Below are 10,222 nucleotides of genomic sequence, written 5' to 3'. Positions count from 1 at the left end.
TTTACCCCAAAGACACAGATGTAGTGAAATGAAGGGGCACATGTACTCCAATGTTCACAGCAGCAATGTTCACAACAGCCAAACTGCAGAAGGAGCTGTGATGCCCTTCAACAGAAGAATGGATATAGAAGATGTGGTACATATGTAGAATGGAATATTACTCAGCCATCAGAAAGGAAGAATACCCATCATTTGCATCAACATGGATGGAAATGGAGGGAATTATACCTAATGAAATAAGTCAAGCAGAAAAAGACAATTATCATATGGTTTCACTCATATGCAGAACATAAGGAATAGGGCAGAGGACAATTGGGGGAAGGGAGAGAAAACGGAAGGGGGAGAAATCAGAGAGGGAGACAAACCATGAGAGACTCTGGACTCCATGAAACAAACTGAGGGTTTTAGAGGGGAGGGGGGTGGGAGGATGGGGTAGCCGGGTGATGGGTATTAAGGAAGGCACGTGTTGTGATAAGCAGTGGGTGTTATATGCAATTAATGAATCATTGAACACTACAAAATAAATAATAAATAAATAAATAAACAAACAAACAAATAAATAAATAAATACCATGTTCTAAATGGTAGGTCAGACACAGAGATGAACCCACAGAAATTATGCATTTAGTAGTCTCCCACTAATCTTGCAGGATCCTAGTGAATATTAAATACATACTGAAATGCTGATAGCTGATGTATTCATAATATGTTCAATCCTCTGAAAAACCAAGCGTATTACAAGAAAAGTACATATGTATGTGTGTGTGTATCACTCAGAATATATTTTCTAAATTCAATTAAATATAATTTTAATTACTTTTTAACAAAAAAAGTAATTATTGATTAGTAGGTATTTATTGCCATTTAATTAAATGTTTTGTCATTGTTTCTGGAGATTTTCTCTGATCCTTTCTGCCTTTGTCATTTTTGGTCTCTCCTTTCACTCAGAGTCCCCTTTAATATTTTTTACAGGGCCAGTTTAGTGGTCACAAACTCCTTTAGTTTTGGTTTGCTGGGAAACTCTCCTATTCTGAATGATAGCCTTGCTGAGTAGACTATACTTAATGGAAGATATTTTCCCATTCGGCATTCTTTTTAGTATTTTTTTTATTCGTTTCAGAGGTAGAATTCAGTGATTCATCAGTTGCATATAACACCCAGTGTTCATTACATCAAGTGCCCTCCTTATTGCCCATCGCCCAGTTCCCCATTCCCCAACCCACTTCCCGTCCAGCATTCTGAATATGTCATGCTACTCCATCTGTCTTGCCAATTATCAGTTGAGAATTCTCCAGCTACTATTATGGGTTTTCCCTTGTCTGTTAAGGAGTTCTTTTGTCTGCTGTTTTCAAGATTTTTTCTTTATCACTATATTTTGTGCACTTAATTAGAATATGTCTTTGTGTTGGCCTGCTTTTGTTGATTTTGATGGGAGTTCTCTGTGCCTCCTGGATTTGAATATCTGTTTCTTTCCCCAGATTAGGGAGGTTTTCCACTGTTATGTCTTGGAATAAATTTTCTGCTCCCCTTTGTCTCTCTTCTTCTCCTGGGTCTCCTATAATATGAGTATTATTACATTTGTTGGAGTCACTGAGTTCCCTAAGTCTATTCTCATGATCTGTAATTCTTCTTTCTCTCCTTTGTTCAGCTTCATTAATTTCCAGTATTTTATCTTCCAAATCACTCTTTCATTTGAGTGCTGTTCATTTCATCAAGGCTGTTTCCAATCTAGTTTATTGCATTCTTCATCTTTGATTGATTCTTTTTTAACTCTTTTATGTCTGTGGTAAGGGTCTCCCCAATGTCTTCCATTTTTTTCTCAAGCCCAGTGTCCTTATGATTGCTGCTTTAAATTCTCCACCAGGCATGTTACTTATATCTGTTTCACTGAGAATCCGGCCGTGACCTTATCTTGTTCTTTCATTTGGTATAAATTCCTGTCTCTTGGCATTTTATCTGTCTCTGCTTTCTTCCGTGTGTTAGAAAAGCCAGTTATGTCTCTTCCTCCTCAAAGTAACGGCCTTATGAAGAAGAGGTCATGTAGTGCCTAGGGTCTGGGGCTTCAGGGAGGGTCTCCAGTGTGTGCTGCTTCTGCTCCACCACTGTGTTCTGGCTGCTCTGTCCTTCATGCCAGTCATCTGCAGAGGCTCTCCTTGCCTGCTATTGGCAGTATTTGGACCCTGGCCTGAATGGGGTCTGCTTTTGAAATGAGACCTGATACCAACTCCACCAGAACTGATGCCCTGTGGAATTCTCTGTTCTGGAGATGTGTTGTGGGCAGAAGATTTTGCTGGTCTTCTGGGGGAGAGGGCCTGCCACGCTGGGGCTGAGGCATCCTTGACTGAGAAGGGCCATCCCCCCAGAACACAGGGCATGGGGCTTGGTGAGGCAAGGTAGGCTGCCAGTGTGGGTGCTGCCCTGCTTCCCACAGGTGGCTCTGTGTTTATGCTGAGGGCTGGGGGAAGGAAGTGGCACTGGCCAGGTCCTTTGATCCTGGAGAGGCATATCCTGAATTCTGCCTTTCAGGGAAGCACCCCTAGAATAGAGAATTCTCTCTCCACTGTGTGCCCCAGATGATTTCCAGATTGCTGTTTCCCTGCTGCCTGCACCCAGCTTGTCTGACTGCCTTCTCTCCAGGAGCAGAACACTGCCCTCTTGGCTCTACCCCAGCCAAGCCTGCTGACCTTTAAAACTCCAGGCCTTGGAGACATGGTGTGCACAGGGGCCTTGGCTGATCTTCTCGGGGGTAGGGGCCCACCATACTGGGATTGGGGTGAGCTTGTGGGAGAAGGACAATCCTGCCAGAGTGTGGTGGGGGCGGGGGGGCGGGAGGTGTTGGTGTAAGCAAGTGGGGCAGCCAGCATCAGCACTGTGCTGCCTCCTGCGGATGGCTGGCTCTGTGTTTATGTTGAGGGGTGGGGGAGGGGCATGGCTCTGGTCAGCTCCCCTGTTCCCAGGGAGGTGTCTCTGTGAATATTACCTCCCAGAGCAGAGATGATTCCATCTCCCCACTGTGTGCCTCAGGCATTTTTCAGCCTACTTTTATCCCTGCCCTCTTCCCCAGGGTTGTCTGCCTGCCTTCTCTTCTTGAGCAGCACAGTGCCCTCAGGGCTCCATCTCAGCCAAACCCATCCACCTTCAAAACTCCAGGCTTTACGCCCCAGTGGTTGCAAGAACTCATGAACATCAGTCCTTCTCATTTTCCAAGCTATCCTTGGATAGCTATCCTTGTGCATTCCCCGGTGCTCCTCTCTCTCTTGCCCATCACCATGACCAGGGCTCTCTGCCCTCTCCAGCACCCATGATCTCTTTCTCCCCCAAACCGTTCTCCACACTTCCTACCTTCCTTGATGTGGCCTTGCTCTCCCTCTAGTTGGAGTTTGTTCTCTCAGTCCACAGGTAGATTTCTGAGGTGTTTAGGTTGATGCGATAGTTACATAGCCATGTTCATGAGACAAGGGGAAGGTAGAGCCCTCCTACTATGCTGCCATCTTCAATTCCTCTCTAATACTCAATTTAAACTTAAGATAACACAGATTTAGAAATATGAAGTGATTTTTTTCCTGGGTAAATCGAGATTCAAATTATGTTCCTCTAGGTCCCCGTCTAATGCACTGTTTTCTATATTAACCCTTTTATATGTCTTCACAAATATTGATGCTGTGCTTGAATGTTGATGTGAGACATCAGTCTGAAAAATAACTTCTCTTGAAAGAGAAAGTTAGATTTAATTATTATTATTATTACTTATTATCACTTACCTTTCCAAGTCATATATTGTCCCACCAGTGTGAGGTCAGGCTGACAGGCTTATAGAAGTACCGATTATTTTATAGAAGCTCAATATATTTGAAGGATTTATTGTAAGTTAACATAATGGTCTGAGTAAATACATTTATTTCAGAGGAATAAGTAGGAGATTAATTATTTAAAATGTTGGTGTAGGGTGCCTGGGTGGCTCAGTTGGTTAAGCGTCTGCCTTCGACTCAGGTCATGATCCCGGGGTTCTGGGATCAAGTCCCACATCAGGCTCCTTGCTCTGCGGGGAACCTGCTTCTCCCTCTCCTCCCCACTTGCACTCTCTCTCACTATCTCTGTCTCTCTCTCTCAAATAAAATCTAAATAAATAAATAAATAAATAAAATGGTGGTGTAATATGCAACCCTAATGCAGAAAAAACTTAAGTCAAAGAAAAGATAGAACTAGAGATACACATAAAAACAAACAATTATAGGTATAAAAGGTAATGTTTTCCTCAGTGTACATTGTTAGTATAGTATTGGCATACTTATTGAAATCAGCAAATGATTTACTATATCCCCTAACATTATTAGTTATAGATTCTTGCCAAGAGTAAGAAGAATCTTTCCAAATACAAGAGTAATGGGCATGGTGGCTAGACTGTGTTCATCAGGGCCACAGAACTTATATTCTCCCTGCGGTCATTTTTGTGGGCTGGTGAACTCTTTCTGAAGGCAATTGTGAAGGAGAAACTGTGTGGATGGAAGGACACTGACAATATGCTACATCACATTCAATATATATTATGTGAGGCATCTCTTGTGTCATTCTGAGTGGGAAAGTAAAAATTATCCAGTGACTCCCCCTCTTCACACCTCAAGAATTATGAAGTGACAGAGGAGACAATATTTTATATTTGATTGATTACAATTTTTAAATAATAAGAGAGGTATCCCATCACAGAAAATATCAAAATTTAATTCAAAGGTCATCACATTTCCCCATAAAAAACTTGATACTATGGCATGATGAATTGAAAGGAAAAGATATATTTAAAAAAAAAGATATATTCATTTTATGAAATTCCACCACATAAAAATGTACAAATTTATATTTCTCAAAATTATTCTCGTTATTATTCTCAAAATAAATTCCATGATTCTATAGGTAGATCAAAGCCAAATCCTAACTAATGCCAAAGGAGTCATGGAATAAATGTTTAATGAACGAATACGTAATGAATAAGACAGTCTTATCACCTTTTAATCTCTTTAACTTGTGTCTTCTCACTTCCTTTTATCATGATAACAAAGAAATAATTTAAATAACAAAGACCTTTACTCCAGATATTGATATTTGTATGGCATCACAAGAGATTTATTTATTTATTTATTTTAAAGATTTTATTTATTTATTTGACACAGAGAGAGAGAGAGCACGAGCAGGAACACAAGCAAGGGGAGTGGGAGAGGGAGAAGCAGGCTTCCTGCAGAGCAGGGAGCCCGATGCGGGGCTCGATCCCAGGACCCTGGGATCATGACCTGAGCCAAAGGCAGATGCTTAACGACTGAGCCACCCAGGTGCCCCATCACAAGAGATTTAATATACAAGATCATAACTTATATATTATTATTTAATATACAAACCATACTGTATATGTCTGTATTCACTCAAGTCTATATTTCTGAAGATCCAAGCAATTAGCATAGAAAATACAAAACTAGATATCAAAACAGTTTCTGTGGGTCTTTAGAATGAAGTAAATGCATTCAGGTTTATGTTTACATCTTCTTTGTGTTATATTACAGACAAAATTACAAACTCCTAGTGAGCTATTTTCTCTGAAGTTATGCCAATGATTAGAGTCATAATAGAGTTGAGTAGGATGGTTACAGTATTGTTGCATTCACAGAATGTTCATATACAGGAACTATTGTATTAATTGTGTCTATGGGCTAAGGATTGGTTGCTTCACTAGAAACTAAAGACAGATTTACAACAATAGTGCACGAGGGTTTCTTTTCCTCCACATCCTTGCCAACACTTGTTACTTCTTCTGTTTTTGATTTTAGCCATTCTGACAGGTGAAAAATGATATCTTATTGGTATTTTAATTCGCATTTCCCTGATGATTAGTGATCTTGAGCACCTTTTCATGTACTTGTTGACCATCTGTATCTTCTTTGGAAAAATGTCTATTTAGATCCTCTGCCCATTTTTTAAATTGGAATTTTTGGGTTTTTTAGGTGTTGAGTTGTATAAGTTGCAAAATACATATATATTTTTTAATTTTCTTTTACTATGTTATGTTAGCCACCAAGTTATTTATATATTTTGGATAAGAGCCTCTTATTGGATATATCATTTGCAAACATCTTCTCCCATTCAGTAGGCTGAGTATTTGTTTTGTGGATTGTTTTCTTGCTGGGTAAAACCATTTTATTTTGGTGTAGTCCTTATAGTTTAATTTTTCATTCATTTCACTTGTCAGAGGAGATATATTTAGAAAAATGTATCTATGTCTCAGGTCAAAAAAATTACTATCTTCATGCACCATTGTTACGGATACAAATTGGTGCACTATTGTGGAAAATAATATGGAGTTTCCTTGAAAAATTACAAAATAGAATTACCATATGAACCTGTAATTCCACTGCTGGTTAACCCAAGAAAACAAACAAGCAAAAAAACTAATTTGAAAAGATATATGTACCTTATGTTAACTGCAGCCTTACTTATAATAGCCAAGTTATGGAAGCAACCCAAGTACCCACTGATGAATGGATAAACAAAACATGGTGTATTTATATACACAATGGAATATTACTCAGCCATAAAAAAAAAAATCTTGCCATTGGCAACAACACGGATGGATCTAGAGTGTGTCATGCTAAGTGAACTAAGTTGGTCAGGAAAGACAAATACTATGTGACTTCACTCATGTGGATTTTGGAAACAAAACAGATGAACAAACAAACAGAAAAAAGAGACAAACAAAAAATAGACAATTAGGGGGCCGCCGCCATGTCTCTAGTGATCCCTGAGAAGTTCCAGCACATTTTGCGAGTGCTCAACACCAATATCGATGGGCGGCGGAAAATAGCCTTTGCCATCACTGCAATTAAGGGTGTGGGGCGAAGATATGCTCATGTGGTGTCGAGGAAAGCAGACATCGATCTCACCAAAAGGGCCGGAGAGCTCACTGAGGATGAGGTGGAACGTGTGATCACCATTATGCAGAATCCTCGCCAGTATAAGATCCCAGACTGATTTTTGAACAGAAAAAAGGACGTGAAGGATGGAAAGTACGCCAGGTCCTGGCCAATGGTCTGGACAACAAACTTCGTGAAGACCTGGAGAGACCGAAGAAAATTAGGGCCCATAGAGGGCTGCGCCACTTCTGGGGACTTCATGTCTGAGGCCAGCACACCAAGACCACAGGGCGCTGTGGCCACACCATGGGTGTGTCCAAGAAGAAATAAGTTTGTAGGCCTTATCTGTTAATAAAAGAGTTTATACACCTAAAAAAAATAGGCAATTAAATATAGAGAAAAAACTAGTGGTTGCCAGAGGAGAGGAGGGTGGTTGATGGGTGAAAAGTAACCTTATCATGTTGAACATTGATAAATGTACAGAATTGCTGAATCATTATATTGTACACCTGAAACTAACAAAGCACTGTGTCAATTACATCTGAATGAAAAAAATGAAGACAATTAGAAAACATATTTCATTGCCTTATCCAGGGTAATATTTTGCTATGACACCTGGTTCCTCTTCAATTTTGTAGATTCATGGTCAACTCTCACCAGCTTCCTCAGTGCATTCTTCATGTCCTTATTCCGTAGGGTATAAACAAGAGGGTTGACACTTGGAGTGATGATTGTGTAAAAGAGGGTGAGGAACTTGCCCTGGTCTTGGGAGGCACTGTTGCCTGGTTGTAGGTACATGTAGATAACAGTTCCATAGAAGATGGATACAACAGTGAGATGAGATCCACAGGTATTAATTGCTTTATGTTGGCCTGCTCTTGACTTTATTCTCAGCACAGCTTTGGCGATGTAGCCATAGGATATAAGAATAAGGCTGAGGGGTGTAAGGACAATGACAATGCCTAAAGCAAAAACAGACATTTCAACTGCTGTGGTGTCTATACAAGCTATTTTGACCATAGCTGGCAACTCACACAAGAAATGGTCCAGAAGGTTGTTTCCACATCGAGGCAAATTCAGGGTGAGTGTACATAATACTACAGAATTGGCCAAACTAATGCTCCAGACTGTGATTACCATCTTGAGACAGAGATGTGGGTTCATGATTACCAAATAATGCAAGGGCTTACAGATAGCTATGAAACGATCATAGGACATAACAGCAAGGAGGAGGCACTCAGTGGACCCCAACCACATATAAACGTAGAGTTGAGTGACACAGCCCACATAGCTGATGGTCTTGTTAGGTCCCCACAAGTTAACCAGCATTTGAGGGATGATGCTAGTCGTGAAGCATAGGTCCAGGAAAGATAAATTCCTGAGGAAAAAATACATTGGCGTGTGCAGATGGGGATCCAGGAGAGATGCAAGGATGGTGGCTGTATTACCCATCCATGTAACGAAGTAGAAGACAGTGACAACTCCTGATAGGACCATCTCCAGTTTGGGATGGTCAGAGAAACCAAGCAGAACAAAACCGTGTAGAGAAGTGTAATTGTTTTGGTCCATAGTCCTTCAGTGACCAAGTCCTAGAATGAGAAGAAGAGAAGGCGGTGAAGGAGGATGGGGAGGAAGAGGAGGAGGAAGAGGAGCAGGAGGAATAAGAAGAAGAGAAGGAGGAGGAGGAGAAATCTGTCAATACAATCTATATAATTAAATACAGAATTAAAAAAGGGAAATGATTTATGTTAATACTTAAAAAATATGGGTAGAAGTACATATTAGAGCTAAGGAACATGGTCTTTGTTGTAGATCCTTTTACAGTGATGTTTAATATTATATTTTTATCTAGGTGAGCTTGGCAAGGTTACTCTTAAAGTCAAGTTCTGAAATTTCTCACATTTAAGTTTGGACGTTTGGAAGAGATCTGGTTCTAAAGTGGTGGGACCCTCCGATTCTGTACAAATCTTTTGGCTTGATATAGTGAACACACTCTTACTTGGTCAGCAAATTCACCTATGAAATGTAATTATTTTGTGAATGTCAGAACGAGGAAAACAGTGTTCCTCTTTTTTCATATCTTAGTGAGTAGCACTGTTGATGTCCCAGTTTCTTGTGTAGGAGAAACGGCATTTATCTTTGGCACCTTTATCTCTCTCATCCTGGTACCTAACTTATCACCCAAACTGGTAAGTTTGAAAGCAAATTACATTTTAACTATCCTCGCACTTTTAAAAAGCTTCCACGATCTCTACTCTAATCCAAACCACTATCGTCTCTTCTCTAGATTCTGGCAACTGCCTTCATTCCTTATCCTGATTTTTTAAATTCTTTTAAAAATTGTTTTCATAGTTTAAAAAATATTAGTGAATATACAGTGTAATATTCATTTCAGGTGTAGAATTTAGTGATTCGATCTTCCATACAACACCCAGTGCTCATCAGAAGTGCCCTCCTTAATCCCCATCACCTATTCAACATATCCCCCTACCCACCTCCCTGCGGGTAACCATCAGTCTGTTCTCTTGATTTGCCTCTTTGTTTGTTTTTTATCATTTTCATTTGTTTTTTGTTTCTTAAATTCCACATATGAATAAAATGATACGGTATTTGTCTTTCTCTGACGGACTTATTTTGCTTAGGATAATACTCTCTAGCTCCATCCATGTCATTGCAAATATATATACCACATCTTCTTTATCCTTTCACTAATCGATGGGCATCTAGTTTGTTTCCAGAATTTGGCTACCATTGATAATGCTGCTATCAACACCAGGGTGCATGTGTTCCTTCATATTAGTGTTTTTGTATCCTTCAGGTAAACGCCTAGTAGCGTAAAATAGAAAACCCAGAGATAACCCACAACTATAGTGTCAATTAATCTCCAACAAAACAGGAAAGAATATCTAATGGAAACAAGAGTGTCTTCAACAATTGGTGTTGGGAGAACTGGACAGCAACATGCAAAAGAATGAAACTGGACCCCTTTCTTACATCAGACACAAAAATAAATTCAATACAGATCAAAGACCTAACTGTGAGTCAGGAAACCATTAAAATCCTGGAGGAGAACACAGGCAGTAACCTCTCTGACATCGGCCATAGCATCTTACTAGATGTGTCTCCCATGGCAAGGGAAACCAGAGCAAAAATAACTATTGAGACTCCGTCAAGATGAAACGTTTCTGCATGGTGAAGGACACAATGAAGAAAATTAAGAAGCAACCTATGACATGAGAGAAGATATTTGCAAATGACATATCTGATAAGGGTTAGTAACCAAAACATATAAAGAACTTATAAAACTGAACACCTAAAACACAAATAAT

General features: G+C 39.8%; 1 protein-coding gene and 1 pseudogene across 1 annotated transcript; one reads left to right on the top strand and one right to left on the bottom strand.

Annotated features, from left to right (window-relative positions):
- Positions 1-6,759: 6,759 nt before the first annotated feature.
- Positions 6,760-7,223, top strand: LOC148164217 (small ribosomal subunit protein uS13 pseudogene; annotated as a pseudogene).
- Positions 7,224-7,499: 276 nt separating this feature from the next.
- On the bottom strand, positions 7,500-8,462 carry LOC114199737 (olfactory receptor 2W1). Its single transcript, XM_028091738.2, has one exon. The coding sequence runs from the start codon at positions 8,460-8,462 to the stop codon at positions 7,500-7,502; it is 963 nt and encodes a 320-aa protein (XP_027947539.2).
- Between the last annotated feature and the right edge of the window lie 1,760 nt (positions 8,463-10,222).

This window comes from Eumetopias jubatus, unplaced genomic scaffold (assembly GCF_037043125.1).
Source record: "Eumetopias jubatus isolate StellerSeaLion01/CBP00866 unplaced genomic scaffold, mEumJub1_p1.0 scaffold_6, whole genome shotgun sequence".
NCBI classification, from domain to species: domain Eukaryota; kingdom Metazoa; phylum Chordata; class Mammalia; order Carnivora; family Otariidae; genus Eumetopias; species Eumetopias jubatus.
This window is presented reverse-complemented; position numbering and strand designations above follow the sequence as displayed.

What these genes read in the sequence shown, in the direction of transcription:
- LOC114199737 (XM_028091738.2), bottom strand. Translation starts at nt 8,462, where the DNA reads ATGGACCAAAACAATTACACTTCTCTACACGGTTTTGTTCTGCTTGGT.